Source organism: Parambassis ranga, chromosome 12 (genome assembly GCF_900634625.1).
Source record: "Parambassis ranga chromosome 12, fParRan2.1, whole genome shotgun sequence".
Taxonomy (NCBI): domain Eukaryota; kingdom Metazoa; phylum Chordata; class Actinopteri; family Ambassidae; genus Parambassis; species Parambassis ranga.
In genome coordinates this window covers 7,549,344-7,568,430 of record NC_041032.1, presented here as the reverse complement: position 1 = coordinate 7,568,430, position 19,087 = coordinate 7,549,344, and the positions used below count along the sequence as shown (strand labels likewise).

At 43.3% G+C, this 19,087-nt stretch overlaps 1 protein-coding gene across 1 annotated transcript; it reads right to left on the bottom strand.

Moving 5' to 3' along the window:
- Positions 1-925: 925 nt before the first annotated feature.
- On the bottom strand, positions 926-13,049 carry LOC114443907 (chondroitin sulfate proteoglycan 4-like). The gene is made up of 22 exons (XM_028418271.1): positions 12,989-13,049; positions 11,080-11,243; positions 9,416-10,516; positions 8,927-9,337; positions 8,734-8,855; positions 8,245-8,353; positions 6,832-8,157; positions 6,626-6,718; positions 6,049-6,540; positions 5,833-5,967; positions 5,544-5,729; positions 5,274-5,456; positions 5,024-5,200; positions 4,748-4,946; positions 4,543-4,674; positions 4,132-4,307; positions 3,845-4,040; positions 3,578-3,749; positions 3,099-3,486; positions 2,855-3,007; positions 2,170-2,751; positions 926-2,038 (listed from the first exon to the last, which is right to left on the bottom strand). Exons 1-22 carry the CDS (start codon positions 13,047-13,049, stop codon positions 926-928), a joined length of 7,671 nt encoding a protein of 2,556 aa, XP_028274072.1.
- Between the last annotated feature and the right edge of the window lie 6,038 nt (positions 13,050-19,087).

Here is a 19,087-nt window from a genome sequence, read left to right as displayed (position 1 = left end):
CTCCTTTTGATCAGTTGTGTTTGTCCTTAAACACTCTAGGGAGATATGATTATCTAATGGAGTGTAAACATGTCCTCTTTAACACATGTTTTTAAGAAATATTTTTATTAAATGGTTGTGTATGGTGTTCACAGTGAACGGCATATAAGGGATAAAAAATGTTGAAGTCAATCAAGAACCGTGGAATCTAACCCTGTCTAGATCTCACAGTGCAGCAGCGTTGTTGTATGTGAAGCAGTTAAATGGCTGATCACTGCCTCAAGCAGTAACAGTCAGGCAAATATCACAGAAAAGTGCAGAAAAGGGAAAAACATGTGTTAACGTTTGTATACATGGACTTGTAAGCTTAGTACCATATAGGTGAACTGTATAAACATGTATGTGCTATAATCTACCAGCTTACAAATGGTTTTGAAGTAGAGAAAAATTGAACTGGGGCATTGTGGGTGAGAGGTGTTGAATTGCTAATTTACGCCTGAGCACGATGCAGCTGCTTTCAATGTGATTTACTGTAAATGTAATAACCAGACACTTTCGCTTCCTTATTCACAACAAAAATATCATTCTATGTAGTACTATTAACAGATGTTAACAGTTTTTTTCAGGAATCACAGAAATGAAATGTTTTTGCACAAAGGAAGTGTGGTAGTCACAATCAAGTAGCTTCCTAAGCAGCAGTGACTGACACCATGCTTTAAATACTTTAAGTAATTTTCTTTGGTAATATCCTGCTGAAATATTACAGTACATTGTTATTATAATACAACAAACAATCACAATCATAGTCATTTCATCAGTTATGAAATGACTTAAATATGATGGCCATTTTTGTCCTCTTCAAAAAGTACATGTTAAATGTGCCTTATATGACCAGGCATTTATTACCTTATAAATTACACCACTAAGGCACAGTGTCTCTCGAAGCTCACACCCAGTATTGGTTGTCCTTGAGAGTTGGAGTAGGGGACCTACATTTCACAGGGGTTCTATATCCTGCACCAATAACTGGCATTTCATTGACACAAGTCAAGTTATCGCTTTCATTACTGCTACATGCTCTACTATGTCCATCTGCTTCGAATGGCCCCCAAAAGGTCATCTCGGGGGCAAGACTCCTCCTCCTGGGACTTATAGGTACTCTAGGGGAAGTGGGGCAGCTGGCAGAACCAAGCGGGGTGACCACCACAGAGGGCATAGCCATGCTCCGCTCAGGCCGGCCCAGGTAAGGGCTGTCCTCAGTGGGTAACGGCACTGCAGCAAGCTCCTGGATCAGCCGTCGGGCCTGCTTCTCCTTACGGTGGCGGAACACCAGAATCAAAACGACAAGTATTATGATGAGGAGCAAACAGGCCAGCAGTGGCAGGATAATAAGGAGCGGGTCAGAGGCAGGGCGAGGGAGAACCTCGACATGAACAGGCTGGATGTCAGGTGGGTTTGGTGGAACATGTTTCTCTTGGACTGAAGGAATGTTGGGCTGTGGGGCAAGGCCGTGACCTCCTCGCCCTCCCTCTGTGCTGCTTCCTGATCTTCCTCCATGGCCACGTGTGTGGTTCCCCCAGCGACCGTGAGCCCTTGATTTATGCTGGGTCCTGTTGTGGTTCTTATGTAACAAAATGTGGGGGTGTAAACCTACACTGACCTCACTTTGTGTTGTGGATCCACCTCGCCCACCTTCTTTTCCTCCCCCAGTAGTTGTCCTGTTGTGAGTTGGCAGACGGGTTGTTGTATGTTCACGACTTGCACCATCGACTTTGTTGAAACCACTCACACCATGATGCATCTGGTGGTGAGGTAAGATGGTAAAGTGAAGCTCGCCCTTTGCTGGCTGGACGTTTCCAGCCTTCAGCAGAAAGACAAAAGAATCGTTGAGAGGTGTGGCAGGTGTGTGGCCGAGGGATGTTATGAGTGTGGATTTATTATTAGGAAGCTGGTTGTCGTTGTCACTGAGAGTCTCCTCGATGGCCACTCGCCCTTGCACCACATCTCTAAACGTGAAGGACTTTAGGACTTCTGATGCTCGGTTAGGGTTGTAGGTCATCTGCATACATGCACACATAGAGGAGAAAGTCAAGAACAGTTCATGGCACACACTTGAGATTTGAAAGTTGCACACTGATTATTTGACAAGCTTCAACACATGGAGACTGAATGTTTTACAAGCAGCCTTACCTTAACTAGTTTTCCATGTTTTGGTGGAGAGAGAACCTCAAAGACTGGGTCGGCTCGGCTGATTCTTGCTAACTCAGAGGCATCTATCATGGCTTTGCCCAGTTTTACAGCAATACCACTGGGAACTCTAACCGGCTCTCTAAGGTAGATCAGAGGCAGCACGGTTACATTCACCATCTGTGCTGTCACATTTCCATAGTCAACACCAGGAGACAAGGCTGATACTGAGATTTGGAAGATATCCTCTGATTCGCTGAGATCTGTCATGTGATAGACAACACGACCAAACTGGAGGTCCTCATGGCAGAAGGTGGTGACTTCCTGGTCGTTGATAGCGATGCGTCCATGGCGAGGGCGTGTGGTAACTGTGTAAGAGATATTAGCCTGACTCTGACCGTTGGTTTGAGCTGCAAGTCGGTTGGTTGTTAGGACAACTGCAGTCCTGCCTTGAACCAGTGACAGGCCTGTGTTGTTGACCATGGATACAGCGGGCTTTATTACCTCCAAACTGAACAGCTTGTACAGCGGACGGTGATGACCATCTGTTACGTTGAAGTAGAAAACTCCTGTTGATGGCTCACCCTGCAGGCGAAAACACTGAATTGTGACAACAAATACATCATAAAAATGGAATGAACATATTTTATACATTACACTAATACCATTGTGCTAAGTTTTTCCTCACCTGCTGTATAAAATGCAGCCGGCCATGGTTAACATCATACTGGGTGAAGGAAGTCACTGGTTCTAGTCTTTCCCCAAGTGTCAGATAACCATTGTTGGGCTTACTGATTACAAGATAATGCAGCTCTTCTGGTGGGGTGTCATGGTCCTCAACCTGAATATGTATGTGTGTATATGTGAGTGTCAATCGAGATATCAAGAGATTCAAATTGAACTTCTACAAATTATGTCCAAAATCAGCCCACCTGAAGAGTGTCTGGTCCGAGTACAACTCTCTCTCCAACTACGACCTTCATACTGCGGGCTCTGCTCCTGATTAGTGGTGGCTGGTCGTTGACCGGTGTCACTGTGATGTTAAACATTTCAGTTACTGCCACATTGTTTTGACGATAGGAGACGGGGTCTAATGATGAAAAGGAGGAAGAGGCTGGATAAAGAGGAGAGAAAGAAGTGGAAGAGGAGGAGGAGGAGTCTGAGGAAAAAGCAGACAAGGACGATGAGGAGGAAGAAGTGAGATCCAAAGATGCCACCCAGGCCTGGAAGGTGAAACTGTCGCTCGTCGTCTCTGAGTCATCATGGATATATGTGATACCGTACTTATTCAGGGTGACCTGGGAAAAATCGGGTTGGTTCCTGAGAAAGGACAATGAGTATAAATATCTGGACTGTTTTCTGGTTTTTCAATGACCGGAGTTATATTATCTCCAAGAAAAGAGCCACACACCGGGTAAGGTTATGTCCTCGTATAGACAAAGCTCCGTGGCGGGGCAGCGATATCACGCGATACATGATGTGGTGATCTTTCCGTCGAGACTCTGGAACTTTTCCCAGTAGATTAGAAGCATCGAGCTTTGACCTGTCAATCGTCACCCTGCCTCCCTCAGCCACCACAGCACCTGAGTGACAGATAGAGACAGCAGATCTGGTGACACTCATGGACTTAAGTTTGTCCTTGTCCAAAAGGCTCATTCAGCTGAAACAGAGATAGTACCTGCATTGTTTAGAAGTCTTGTCTTGTGTTGGGAGTTGTCATGGTGTTCATTGGCTTGGTAGGAGATTAGGACAGTGAACGTTTGTGGCGGAAGAAAGGCAGGAGGAGAAGATACTGTGAAAGAAAAGGAGTCTGCAGCTGACCACCCCACTGACTCTGGCTTGTTCTGATCATACAGGATAACTCCATCATTCACCTGGGGGAAAATGTGAATGCAAATGCAAAGTATTAGGTAGGAGAAAGAGAACTGTTTTTATTTTAGAAACAAAAGACATTTTTCACCATACCATGCTCTGTGTGAAGGTGGAAATATTTCTTGTAGAATTGTCTGGCATTCGTTGGACAAGGCGGCCCAATTTAGGTGGAGATGTCACTGCAAAGACCACGGACTGGTTTCTTCTGATGTCACTGACGTTGTTGGTCACCACCTGAAGATGCTGCTCTGTGATTGGTATCACTGAACCTTCAAGAGGGGCAGAAAATTATTAGGCAATATTAGCAGCTCTTCTTACCTTGTCAGGAAGAGTGCTGATAAGTGTGTTTATGTGTGTGTGCAGACACATACTGTGGTGCTTGGAGGCCACCCAGTGGTATTGTCATATACTACAATTCTTCAATGAAGATTCTTTTTCTGTTTTCATCTTTAAAGAGGAGTGAGATTTTTAAGCACTAGGTAGGATGTTTCTAGCTGAGTATACCTGGGTACACCTCCATGGCATGGTTTCTCTGCAGGGTGAGGACCAGAGAGCGAGCAGTTGTGCTGAAGATTTGGCGAGGGGCAAAGTTCACGCCATCATTCACCTGAAAGTGAAATCCACCAGACAAGGCACCTGCACAAAGACAGAAATAGCATCAAAGAGAAGAACTTTAGAAAGCACAAATTTAAACAGAATGTATGCTCACCACTGTGCACAAACAGCAGTTGTTTGTTTTTTATGTGATTTTGAGTGAAGTTCAGGATGTGTCTGGAGGGGGCGCTCTTCAGAGCCAAGTGGCCATTGCTGGGTGGTGTGATGACAAATTCCAACCCCTCGGGTGGCGTGTCGGAATCCTCGGCAGTAAGATCATCAACTGTTATTTCCGTCACTGAGCCCACCCACACCTAAACATCAGAAAGGAGAGGCTGCACTTGCTTGCACTTCCTCTTCCTTTGAATCTATTTAATGGGAGATTACCCACCTTCAGGCCACGGTTGGTTGTGACGACAGGTGTCTCATCATTGACAGGCGTGACGCTGATGTGAACAGTGCAGGGTAGACTGTTTTTTCTGATTTCTGTCTGATTGGCTACAATGGTGAAGTTGTCTTTCAGTGTGTCACTGCCATCATGGATGTAGGAGATATACTCCCGTTCCACCTGGAAACAGATTTTTACTGTAGTGTAAGGATTTATTTCAACAGTGATGAGGCAAATATGGGCTAAGTCAAACCTCTGTGTGTGTGAAAGCAGTGATGGGCATTCCCGGGATCCGGCTGTGCTCTAGGTGTCCATATCGTGGTGGAATAATGACCTGGTACAGGAAGTTCATCCCTGAGAAGTGATGATTGGCGACTTTGATGATGTCAGTGGTCAGCGGGAGGGACGAGCCCTCATCGAGGGTCAAGTCTGACACCTGCAGAGTCAATAAATAGAAAACATTGCTGGGTTAATCAGAATTGGTAAGCCACCTTCCATGTAATTGTTCTTCATTGCTTAGTACCTGTAAAGGGAGCAGAATTGGGATGATATCAATCTCTAGCCTGATTGGTCCGACCTTTGTCACCCCATTTGTTGCTTCCATCACAACAGAATCATTGGTGCTCCCTGCAGCCAGCTGGTGGTAGATGATCAGACCCTGGTTGAGATCCTCCTGGGTGAAGGAGGTTGTTGGCTGCTCCCTGACACCCTGCATGGAGAAATAGAGCACAGTTAAAATGCTGTGAATGCTCCCTCATAAAGGACAATCCTCTTCCACATATGTCAGTCAAAAACATTGTCATTGGCTCTACCCCATAGAGATGATGCTGTCGTTCATTGATGTTTTGGTGATTGTTGTTGGAAAATAATCTCTGAATGATGCCCAACATGGGAGGTCTTTGGACAGTAAACACTATCTCTGAAGGCTGGCTGTCCTCATGGACCACCTAATGAAAAAGTGATAAGGACAGAATAAATTAAATCCTGCATTTGCAAGAGCAAGGCTTGAGCATCTTGCCTTAACTTACCTCTAAATGTTCCTTGGTTATAGAAACATTCTGTCCCTCTGCCACCACCACTGGCTGGTTGCTTATGACCGTCGGCGGCCTCTGATGACTCTCCAGGTAAATTTTCACTGTTACTCCAATGTCCAGATGAACCTCCCTCCTCCCTCTCTCCAGCTGCCTCTCTGTGCTTCTCTCTCTCACTCTTGCTGTCACATTGAAGCCATCTAACAACTCGTTGCTGCCGTCATGGTAATATGCCAGACGCCCTGCCACCAAATCTCCCTGGGTGAATAATGAAATGGCATCTGCTTCTGACACAGTCTCCCCATCGTTAAAGCAGAGCACGCCATATTTAGGTGGAAGGAAGACCTCATATGTCACTTGCTGTGGGTCTCTGATGTCAAGGTTGCTAAATACGCTGAGGTTAGCAGAGGTGAGGGTCATGATGTCACCTTTCTGGACAATGAGACCTGTGTTGTTCTCCACTTGCAGGTAAGGATCCTGGGCCATCACCTAAATCAGGTAAGCAACAGACAGTCTGTGATTAAAGTGTAAATGGCACTTTTAAAATAATTAGAATAACAAATGTTATGGTCACCTCCATCAGTGTTGAAACGTAATGTTTCCCATCAGAAACAAAAAGTACAAAACGCCCAAAGCTCACCCCTCGATGGACAAACAACACCTTTTTCTGAGAGGAGAACAGTTAAGGTGATGGTTAAATAATAATGTACTTTTCAAACACTATGGGAACATTGTTCCATTTGTGCACAACGAATATGAAAAGAAGTGTATCATGCTAACCTGTTCAATGTCACGCTGTGTGAATTCGTACAGCTTGTGACTAGGATTACTGGCCAGCACCAGTTCACCCATGGGAATTCCTCTCCTTGTGTACACCAACCAGCTGTCCTCAAAGTCCGAATCATCATCCCGATAACGTAGGTCAGTTAGTGTCACCAGCCTCTGGCCTTCACGGGCCACATGGAAAACTTTATCGACAACCCTGACAGGTCTCTGATCGTTGACGAGCTGCACGGAAATATTAAAGGTGTGCTCAGCTGTGTTTCTGTCCTCTTTCTTTGTGTGTTTGTGTGTTTTGTAAACCACAAGTTGAAATGTGAAGCAATCCTGCTTGGTCTCGCTGTCATCATGAACATACATGATCCTCTCCTCTGTGATGTCCTGATTCGTAAATGTCATAATGTTGTCATTAATTGAAGTTGAATTGGAGAGGTTTATCCTCCTAATGTGCCCGTGCTTGGGACTCACTGTAATGTTGTAGTGGACCTCCCGGTTACTTGCTGTGTGAGTAAACAGAACATCCCTGGTAATTACTTTACTCCCTCCCTCTAGGATTGAAAGGCCTTTATTTACAACTGTGATTGTGCTTGACTCAGCTCTGATATTGATTCTGAAGTCATAAGTCATGGAGCTGGCATGCGTTGAAAACACCCTAAAGCTGAACATGTCTCTTGTGTCATCGTGCAGTCTGTTTAGAAGCTCATACTTCACCAAACTATCTGTGATGTTCTTCTGACTGAAAGTTGAGTTCCTTTGTAGGACTGTGTCATTGAGGAACAGTCGCCCTTTCTTTGGCACTGACATGAGCCTAAAGTAGAGGTCGCCCTGACTAAGTTTAACCCCCTTAGAAATCACGTGGAGGTCCTCAGAGGTTACAACAGCAGTCTGAAGGCCACTGATCTCCATTTTGCTTCTTGTGACTTTAAAGTGAATCCAGCGAACCACAATGGGGAAAACAACCTCCTCTGTAGTCAGGGAACCAATACGGATTTTACATTTGAAGTGGTCAGTGATGTTATAATGATTCTGAAGGCCCTGATACGTGCTGAGGTAACGGATCCGTTCCTTTTCTAAGAGTGCCTGAGAGAAGGAGGTGGTCGGTTTCCAGTCCCCATCTGAGTGCAACCTCTGGAGTTCGCCATACTGTGGCAACTGTAGGACGTCATACCAGATGTCTACTGTATTATCTGCCACGTTTACTTGTACTGCAAGGTGATTGGTGGTGATCACAGAAGCCTCCCCTTGGTTCACTTCCAGTCCTGTATTATTCACCAGCTTGTGCTCGAGTGCCACCGTCATGATCCTCAAAACTACTGTGTTGCTCACCTGCAAAAAGTAAATGAAAAAATCAAATAGCACAGAGAAGTATGACGATATATAGTTGATGGATGACAGAGTCACTACATCACTCACCTTCTGCCCGTCACTGACCCTGAATGCCAGCCTGGAGGTGGAGATACCCGTGTGGACAAAATTGATTTTACCCTCCTCTAGATCGTTTTGGGAAAATAAGTTGATGGCCCTGGATGATAGACACACACGGTTATTCACTGTGTTCCACTGTGTTTGCTGTCTTACTGCTTTTTGTCAGATGCTGCAACCTAATATCTACTTAAAATGTATAACAACATCTACAACATTACATGTAGTAGTTCTGAATAAAGTCTCTGTGGTTTCTATTTTCTTTTGTCAGGGTGTGTACCATGCTACAAAAGCCAACGGAAGACCCTATTAGAAGGTTGGAGAAAGACATGAGTTCAACTTTATCTGTTTTCTGACACGTGCAGCTGCTGCTTGGCCAGGATACGGTCAAGTTAAGAAAAACATCATGGATTTTATTCATATTACATTATCTGCAGCTGACCACCCACACTGTAAAACTTAACCAGCCTTAGGACCAACCTGCCGGGGTAATCCTGGTGCTCAAGGTATCCTGCCTCTGTGTAAAGGTTTCCCAGTGAGCTAAAAACCAGTTCCTCCGGGCTGCTGTCTGGGTCTGACACTCTTAGCACATCTGTTGTCAGCTGTAAACATTGTGAATCCAGTAAATGTAATGTTAATGTTCAATAAACACAAATATTCCTGTTATATGTACCTGTCGCTTGGATTTCTCTAGCAATGTAAAAAGGTTTCCCTCTGGCAGGCTAAGCACCGGTGCATCATTTACAGGACTGATGTTAACGTCAAACCGGTGCAGACGGTTGCCCTTCAGAGATGCAGGAAGTTCCTTCTTATTGCTTGAGAAGACTGAAAACATGAAGAAGTCGGTCTCATCTTCCGAGCCACTGTGAATGTACATGACACGGCCCTGCCACAGGTCCAGCATGCTGAAAGTCCGGCCCTTATCTTCAGTTCCTATTGTGATAGTCCTCTCCTGCCCCACATTCAGCATCCCATCAGGGTCAGGACTGAGGTCCAAACGAAGCTGGCCATGAACAGGCTGCTCTTCAATGCGGAACATCACCTGGGATGGATGGATGCCTAGTTTATGGAAGTCCAAATTTACCTGCAAGTAGATTAATAAACACATACTCAATAGACTCAAAATATGTACATTAAAAAAAAAGAAGACAATGGGTTCTACCTTCATATGTTTGGGTTCCAGTGGTGCCCGGCCTCCTTCAGCAACTTCTAGCTTTCTCAGAAACAATATGTTCGGGTTCTTCTTACTGTTGGTGGTTGGCTGCGTGGTTGTGACTTCAAAGACATGAAAATCTTCTGGAGTTATTGTGGTCATTATCTTAGGAGGTTCCCCTGTCTTACAGCCAATAGTAATGTCCTTGGTTATGGTGGCATGAGGTAGGCCTGTTTTTTGCATGTTTACCTTAATATCTCGTAGGCAGCCTTTAAAGGAGCCTCCTCCTGATGGAACAGAGGGCACACTGACTGGCCTTGCTTCTCCCCAAGCTTTCTCATTTATCCCTCCGAGGTAAAGAGGTCCTTTGAGCTGAATGACCTGAAGCTCCTGACTCAGACTGGCCCTCACCAGTTCCCTGCCTATCTTCATCTGGACACTGTGAGGCAGCAAGTGTAGCTGGATAGGGTACCAAGTGTGATTGCTGTGGATGTGCGTTAGTGAATGCAGCTCAGTTTTACTCCCTTCTCCATTTCCTACCTTTGTCACCAAATGACCATTTCTGACCTCGATGGCTATAAACCTTCCCTTGTTGCCAGAGCTAAACAGGACTAAACCATCTTCTTCTTTTGTTGATGGGTGCAGTTCACATTCAAACACGCCCTCCTGGAGCACTTCCCATGGTGGGAGAGACATGAAAGCTTTAGAGCTGAAAAAACTGATAGGATCCTCTTCTGTTGCGGAAAACTGCGGACTACAGCCCAGAGACACCTCATGGACACTCTTATACCCTGAATATGGCCTAAGGCTGGACAGTAGATTGTGTTCATTGAAGACAACTTCATCCATGCAACCCCTAAACCCAGAGGAGATGTTGAGAAGGTAAGGATGGTTCAGTCCAGCTGTCCCACCAACAGAGAGTCCATCCTCTACTCTGAGTTCCAGATCTGGTCCAGGCATTTGAAGGCTGGCATGAAAGTTTCTGTCCACGGTCATGGTGATGTTATGGCGGGCATGGATCAGCTCCACAGTGTGCCACGCCAGGTCACTAAAATGGATGCCTTTTTCTGAACGTAGGGAATGCTCACCTGATCCCAGGTCCACACGTAACTAAAGGGTAAGGGCAAGAGAGAGAAGGGAAAGACTTCTAAAAGTTAGAGCTGAGAAAGGCAGTTCAAATGAATTACATTAGACTTCCTAAGTCTGAACATGAAAGGATAATTCCATAAACTCAAATATTATCAAGCTCTTTCATTAGCAGTTCCGTTGCCTTGTACAAGTGGTTTTCATTAAACAACTGTGGTTTTCTCTCTTAACCACAGTCATGAAGGAACTTGTTCCGAGATGAAGCTAATGCCAGGAGGCTTGCTTTTTTCTCTCTGTGAGAAATCCGACACCAACGTGTAAGTGTCAAGTCTTCCTCTGGGCCCTCCTCTGGATAGTAAATGCCAACACCTATGAGCTAAAATGGCCCGAGGGGCAATTTTTTTGCCTTGTTTTTAAGGTGTTTGGCATTTTTATGTGAGAGCCTCTAGACAAATTCCACTATAAGCATATTACTGAAATTAAAGGATATTTATCTCCACTCATTATGAAATAAGTACATTTGCCCTGCTCCCATTCATTAACTCATAAGTCAGTTGTTTTTATATGTATAATACATTATAACCCACCTGTAGACGCCCAGAGATCAGCTCCAGAAGCATGAAATCTCTGCTTCCTGCTGCCAAAAACAGCAGCCCTGACTGGGAAGAGGTTCGGAATCGTACATGGATCAGTGTCTGAATAGATGTCTCGACTGTCCGCAGGTGGATGTAGCCATCACCGTAAAATGAAACTGCACCAATGAAACAAAAAGAATGTAATTATGCCATAAGTTCTGTGTTAGAAAGTATTGATTATGGTTTGACCAAAGCCTTTCCCACAGCAAAGACCATTGTTCCATTAATTTGTATTGACTCTTTTGTCAATATGGTGTCTGCTCTGCACTTTGCACCTGCTATTCGTGTCCAATTAATGACATTTAATGCATTCTGGAGCGGGTTGTCCAGAGATGTTCTGATGCTAATTAGACTTCAATGTTGACCTAGATGACGAAACCTTTAGCTCTACAGGTTAAATCAATACCTGGGTCTTGTTTTATAAGCTGTTAATAAATCTTTCTTTCATTCATTCAGTCATTGTGTTTCATATCACACTCCCATAGCTATATGATGTTAGGCTGCACTGAACAGCAGATTAAGCTTAAATTTAGAAAGCTAACAAGGTCATAATAACCCTGATGATCAGCAGGTAGCCTCTGTTTACCTTGGTCATCATCATTTTGTATTAGCATGCTAGCATTTGCAAGTTTTCACAATGAAGCCCAGAGCTGAGCATAGACAAATAATTTTGGGTTAAATTAATCAGCTAAACATGAAATTAATCCATCACATGTGGGTCATATACAAATACGAACACTTATTCTAATTGTTGTGTTGTAATATGTGTGTCCTATTTACATGTGTATTTAGCAATAAAAACATTAAACCTGATTAAAAAAAAAGGCATCTTTATTTTAATTGATTTAACCTACAAAGCAGATGTATTGAGTGCTCTGTTAAAATGGTCCATTTGTGGAAACTGCTAATAGAGGTCAGAGGCAAGTCAGTGTAGGATGTGTGTGTGTGTTTATGTGTGTAATTGGTTGCCGTTGCAGAGACCACAAGTGATATATTAAAACATTTCAAATGTTTAAATGTCTCAAAACAGTTACTACAAAAGAAACAAAAGATCTTAAAAAACATCTAATTGGCAAGAGGGTGACAAAAATAAGAACAAAGTCAGTTAACCACACAACAAAGGACTCTTGGTTGTAGGAACATCTTGACCATTTGTTCAGTATGTAAGCCTGCCTTAATGGCTTATTACTTTTATTGCCTTTAAATCCCTTCAAATCTCTTATTGATAAATGCACTGTCTGCAGAAATCATATACACATAATAAGTTGTTATCAAAGCTGTTATTATGAGTTATGAGACTGGTCCCAGTGAGAAGTACTCAGTCAGCAGGCTGGCCCAGCATGCCGCTCTGCCTAAAGCCTATAAGCCTGCTGTCAGTATAACCCATGTCTGTCCATGCATCTGTAATCTGCCTCTATGATAGCAGTGAACACTGGATTATTAGTAATCTTCCTACAGTCGCAGACACCTCCAACACGAATGCCGCTCTCTTATGTACTCTTATTAACATGTTATATGTGTGCAGATGTATGAAGCAATGCTGATGGTCAGTGATGACTTTTCAGACTCATGCAGCAACTTTCCACTTTCGTTGTTTTGAGAAGTCTACCATGCTAGACTGGATTAAATATTAGACACATTTAGTAAATCAAAGGTTGTAAAAAAATTCCATTGCTATTAAAACTGTTTGAACTCTGAGGTGAAATTCACTTTAAGATAATAAACACTGTTAATATATGCATACTGACAAACATGCTTCTTCCTAAAATGTATTTTTCTCACACCCTGAGCAGCTCTATCACAACTATGCACTAATCATAATATAGTAAAGAGGAGTGATTTCCTCAGTGCAGCACCTTACCTCCACAAACATGGCCTGAAATCAGCAGGAGTAAAAAGAGATCAGCCACAGCACGTCCCATTGTCAGTCAGGCTCTTTGAATCTATTTCAAATGATTTTTTAAGTTAAGCAACATCAGGCTGCTTGGCCATGCAGTCCATTATCTTTACTGTACAGCACCAGCTCTGCATGGCCTTTTAACTACACACAATATACAGGCAAACTGTGTACTTGCTCTGCTGGCTTTGGATTACAGCCTTAAAAAAATGTACCTGTGTCTGTGTGCAGCCCCAAGCCGAGCAGAGGTGGAGCTCCACCCTCAGATCCTCCCTTCAAAATCAGAAGGCCTGTCCTGTGAGGGGGTCCAGTACCAAGAAGGAACACAAGAGGGAGGTGTTGCAGCATCAAGAGACAAAGGAGGATGACAGTCTTTGATAGCAGGAGAGTAAGTGGTGTTTCTATTCACGTGGAGAGATTGTGAGAGTGTTTGAACAAGTATATTCCTTTTCAGTCTTTTTGCAAACAAAAACTATGAGGAACAACAAGAGAAAAATATGTGTTCTGCTTTAATTAAGTATGTTTATTTAAATATCCATGGTGTCATAATATCTTGTATAACTGCCCCATAGAACATATTTATTAATACAGTTGAATTAAAAATCCAGTATAATGATGTATGTAGTGCTTCTCCCTGAATGTAAAAACTGGGACAGGTTGTAGCTACCCTATGACCCTGCCAAAAGGTTAAGTGGGTGCAGATAATGGATGGGCAGATTGAGGGAAATGTCTGACTGTGTTTGTGGCTCCCACTTGAAAGGAGTGCTGTGTTTAGGTTTAGTTCCTAGGATGCAGAATAATAGACTCTGCAGCCTGGTTTCTTAAACGAAAGGGTCACACCCAAAATGGGTCACAGTTCAGCTGGTGGAGGGGTCCTCTCAGGATGAGAGTGTTGGTGTGTTTTAATGAGGCTGGATCCCACGCTGAGAGGATTACCGTCTTGTCTTTCAGGCTGGAAATGTCTTTAAAGCTCATTGACAGAATAAAAGGGCAAATCAGTCTTTATTTTTTATTGTCATCTGTTCAAATTACTCTTTGCTTCACATATTTGAGACATTAAAAAAAACGGAAATGAGGTGAAAGAATAATGGAAAACTCCATCCATCCATCCGTCCATCCATCCGTCCATCCATCCATCCATCCAGGTCGGGGTAACTACAGGTGGAACAGGGATGTACGAGTTCTAGCAACTTCCTACTGCTCCTCCTGAGGATCCCCGTTCTGCAAGACCTCTAAAGGAAGGTACGCATGGGGCATAAACATCTCCCATCAGGAGAAGCAGAGGTTTTACTTTGAGCAACTCTCAGTAAGCAAATGCAGCCACCCTCCAGGAAAATGTTGTTTCAGCATCTCTGTTGCCATAGCTCTACTAATGACAAACCTGTCACTTTAAAAGACTACAATTACATCTCTGACTCAACACCCACATAAAAGTGTCAAAACTCACCCTATAGCAAATATCTGTTTAAAAGACATGAAAATTGCTGGTGGCTCTGTGAGTTTAGTGTCCACAGCTACTACAAGGTAGAGAACAGGAACCACCTGGCGGAGGATAAGACAAACAGCATGGAGCAGGAAGAGACAGATGATTGGGCCTGATTTAAATCCAGCAGCAGCTAAAACAACAAAAAACACATCACACATCTGGATTTGGATGAGCTTTAGAAGTCCTTGCTTCTTGCTCGATCACCACTTTGCTGTGAGTGAACATGTTAAACAAAACAGATGCTGGCTTCTTTCTTAGACGACAGTCTTTCCTTTACTCCCCATGCACACCATCCTTCCCTCCTCACCTACATGTGTTGGCACAGGGTTACACGTGTGAGGTGTTTAGTGCGGATTTATCGATTTTCTGAGCTGCTAAACACGATATAAAAAGCCCAGCCTGTTATCAACCTGTGCAGCTGAGATGAATGAGTCACTCTGTTTTGATACTGGAGTAAAAATAAAGTTAATGGAAGAAGGCTTAAAACCCTGAGTGGGCTTCTGTACAAACCTTTACCTAAGCCTTTTTTGCCCATTTCCAGCATAAATACAATAAATGAGTGACACATCCATTTGCTATTTATGAGCAGGTTGTGTAAGAGCAGAGAGAGGAAAAGGCTGTTTCAAACAGAAGGATGAATGCTGAACAAGTAGAGAAGGTTTTGCTTTGGGCATTATTATCATTTAGCTTAAATATCATGACATTTTTAACAAAACTCAACAAAAAACGCTCAGGAAATCTGATCCTGTCTGGTGGGCTGAGAGTGTGTTTGTGTGCCATAGACCTGAGTTTGACCATTCATTATAGTAAGTTTTCTCTCTCTATCCTTGCCATCTGACAGTCGAATTGGCTGGTACAATATGCCACATCATTTGCACACTTTGATGTGTGTCTGTGTGTGTGTGTGTATTCAGTGTCCAAAGGCACCTCTTCAGATGTTTAGGGGAACTTTTCAGATATTTGATATTTCTTGGTCAAAACATGCAACTTGATGCGATGAGAACAGCAGGCGCTTTTGCTTTGGGACACCTTAGAGTCTTTGTGTATATGTGTGTGTGTGTGTGTAGCACCCACATGCACAAGAAAGTGATTCAGGTGTGAGTCACTTTGAGTCATTGCAATTACTTTACTTAGCTCACTTGTTGGAAGAGAAAAACAGACATAATAATCATAATCTCTTCAAAATGTTTGATTCTGGGGATTCTGGGGTTGCTCTTAGCTAATGCTAACTATGCTAACAGCTTTAAAATGCATCATTAGTGTTACCCCTGCTATGTTTGGCACACCCACACTGTTAAAATATGAATATTTTAAAACATGTTTGGTGATTTTTAGACAGCATTCATACACTCTGATGCAGAGTAATAAACGTTTAACACTCAGTGGCTGAAAGCCCAGGTGTCCAAATCTCACAGGTACTTTCACTTTCCTCCTCATCCTCAACCCATAAAACAAAGTCCTGAGAAAACAAAGATGAGCAACTTTTGCAAGATCAGCACTCATAATGATGAGTGACGGGAAGGGATGGTGCATGGGAGGAAGGATGAGAGGAAATAACCTTTCTTTCTTTTTCCAAAATGGCAACTATAAGAAAGTTAAAGAAATGGAAGAAACTCATGGTCAGACATCAGAAGAGCCTCGACTCCAGTGTTGTTGTTTTTTCCCTGTTCAGAGGGTGACTGTTTTTTCAGAATCATTTCCAAAAATTGCCAACGAGGAATTGAATTGAATTTTCTACAAACAGACCTACAAGAACTTTCAAATAACATGCATTCGTGTATAAATTCAAATGAATGGCTTACATTACAAGTCACACGTACAAGTCCGTTCTTTCTCTCACACACAAACACTTTCAGCTGAGGATTGTTTTGTTCCCATTTCAACTCTTCCTCTCTCCATCGCTGTGACAAAGGTCAGTCCCTAAACACAATGGCGGCCAGCAGCTGGTGGCCTGACTCACTGCCAAACCATTTGACCCAGCAGCTTATCAGACAATTTAACTTCGTTTAAAGACTTCTAAGCAAAACATCGCCTGAGTCACGGCTTCTGTGTTCTTCACAACAAGAGATGACAGACATGGGTCATCATGTCGCTCACTGAACTGGGCTTGCTGCATTCATTTACAGTACAAATGTGATCGATGACATGCACACGACATGGCAGTTTGGCTGTGAGATATGCTGTGAAAGCTTTGTGGTTATCTTCCAGACATGTCTGTGTCGGTGGGCCTTAAATACAGATGTGACTTAAACAGATAAATACAGTTGTTTTCATGTGCTGCGGCCGAAGCCAATATCTGGTCTTTTTCAATAAAGCTGTGCTGTGATCTTTCCCATGCAAAGTCTAACTGGATTATGCATGGTGATACAATTTCTCAGTGTACCACTCACTCACCCAAAGCTATTTCCGTGTAGCTTTCCTGGAACAACAACAACAAACAAAAATAACATGCTGGAAAAAACACAAAACAAAAAACTCTACATGGTTAAACTATGCACAAACTGAATTCATCACACTCTGCGCATGTCGCTGGGAAATCCCACTGGGATCAACTAATGTATCAAATAAGAAAATCATGCACTTTCACCTTGACAACCATCCCCCCACTGCTTTAAAACCTGGATTTTAGAGATTCCTTTATCTCTAACCAAACTAGTGCGACTAGTACAACGACTCCACAGTGTCTTGTCTTTTCAAAAAACAACAGCGAGCATGGGAAGACAGGGAGCGTCTGAGCCATATATGAAAGGGCCAATTGTAAGGTTGAACTAATTAGGAGTCCATGACTGAGAATCATGGACAAAAACGTGGGTCAGAAGGTCACACTGCTGCAACCTGCTTGTAAAGAGAGTTATGGAGATATGTATCGGCTATTGTTGCCATGCAAACCTTCAAATTTGAGTGTGTCTCGTTGTGATTTACATCATGTTGTTTGTCTCACTACTCTTCCAAAGTGAGCTTGAATGCACTCCAAACACATCATGTTGTAGACGGTGATCTTCTTGGGTGTTCCCTGCATGTGTCTCCTCATGCTTCACTTTGCCTGGTTATGGTGTAACATTGCCAACATCACAATTTATTTCTCACTCTTACATATAGTTATTTTTGCTGAATTAAAGCCAGTAAAATCCATGACTGTATTTCATGTCTGAAGTCTCGTGGAAAATACAAAACATTCAGTTATTTGCCTGCTCTCTCTCACTCTCTCTCTGTCTCTCTTTTTCTCTCCTATTGTCTCTCTATTTTGCTCCATGAATCACTCCCATGAGTGGAGCTGGAGTGCCACTCTGAAAACAAGCAATCCCTTCGCTCCCTTTGGCACAAGAGCTGCTTGCAGCCCATGATTCATGTCACAAATTACTGTTGGTATATGAAAACCTCATGTCCCCTTGCATTGATAGTTGTGTGAAAATAAGCCAACTGAAGGATTACAGGCACCGACGCCGTCTTAAGTCTTACAAAACACATCAAACTGGAAAAACTCAGAGGCACTGAAAAGCTGATATTTCAGTGCTGCAATGTTTCCAGCAGACATGGAGGATATGTTACTATTATAAATGCTTCATATGCTGCCATCAAACTAATTTAATTTTTGTAATATCTAGGCCAAACAATAAAGTCAGACCTCTCCACTCAGAGGACATACAGTGGACCCCTCCCATAACAACTCAGAACTCAGAAACACATTTTAAATCCAGGACAAAGTGGCGGGAATAAGTGGACAATGTGCAAAAAAAAAAAAAAAAACTCAGACAGGCAGGAATGTTTTTGCTGTGACTTGTTAGTGACGCACTATTTGTTGTTGTGCCACGCTGCAGTGCACTTATTGTTAAAGAAGAGGGACACTTTGCACTTGTTGGGTGAGAAGGAGAGGGGAGAGGGGAGAGGGGAAGGGACAGAGGGAGGGGTTTTGTTTGGGAGACCGAGTGGGAGGGTGTTCTCCTTTCATTTCCTCCCTTCCCTGAAAAGCCCCCCACCCTCTCGCTCTCTCTCACTCCCTCCCGCCCTCCCTCCCTCTCCCACCCCTTCCTCCCCCATCACTCTTGTTGCTCTTAATGTCTTTCCTGTACAGAGGAAGGATCTGTTCCCACAACCTGTAGGACATATGCACAGGCAGAAAAAAACACACCCTACATATTGAAGTATTCAGGCCAGATATATTTCACATATTTGCTCTCTGTTGGAATTGCTTACAGAGGACTCATCTCAGTTTTCTCCTATATCTGATGTGAGTGCGATGGTAAGAGGGGATTTGCTTTGCCAGTACTTTTTTTTTAATTCGGTCCTTAACTCCCAGTGGCATTTTGCCCAGAGCTCTCATTAATAACTGACTCAGATCTGTGCGCATGAAAAGTCTGGATGAGGTTGAAAATACGATCAGTTACAGATTAAAAAAAAGAACAGTTTAATATACCCTCACTAGGGTCTGTTATGTAAGCTCCTGGCAAAGCTAACAAAACAGCTTGCACAAAAGGCAGAGTTTGGAATAAACCTTTCGTGTGCACCACTGAGCGAGAGGGAACACAGCTTGTTTCCTGTTTGTGTCACATTCAAACCCCTCCCCTCCATTTCCTTTA

Excerpts from the sequence above, each read along its gene's own strand:
- LOC114443907 (XM_028418271.1), bottom strand. The coding sequence starts at position 13,049 with ATGGGACGTGCTGTGGCTGATCTCTTTTTACTCCTGCTGATTTCAGGC. Across the intron at positions 10,517-11,079 it reads TGATCTCTGGGCGTCTACAG|TTACGTGTGGACCTGGGATC; the intron begins GTGGGTTATAAT and ends CTTACCCTTTAG. Across the intron at positions 3,487-3,577 it reads CGAGGACATAACCTTACCCG|GAACCAACCCGATTTTTCCC; the intron begins GTGTGTGGCTCT and ends GTCCTTTCTCAG.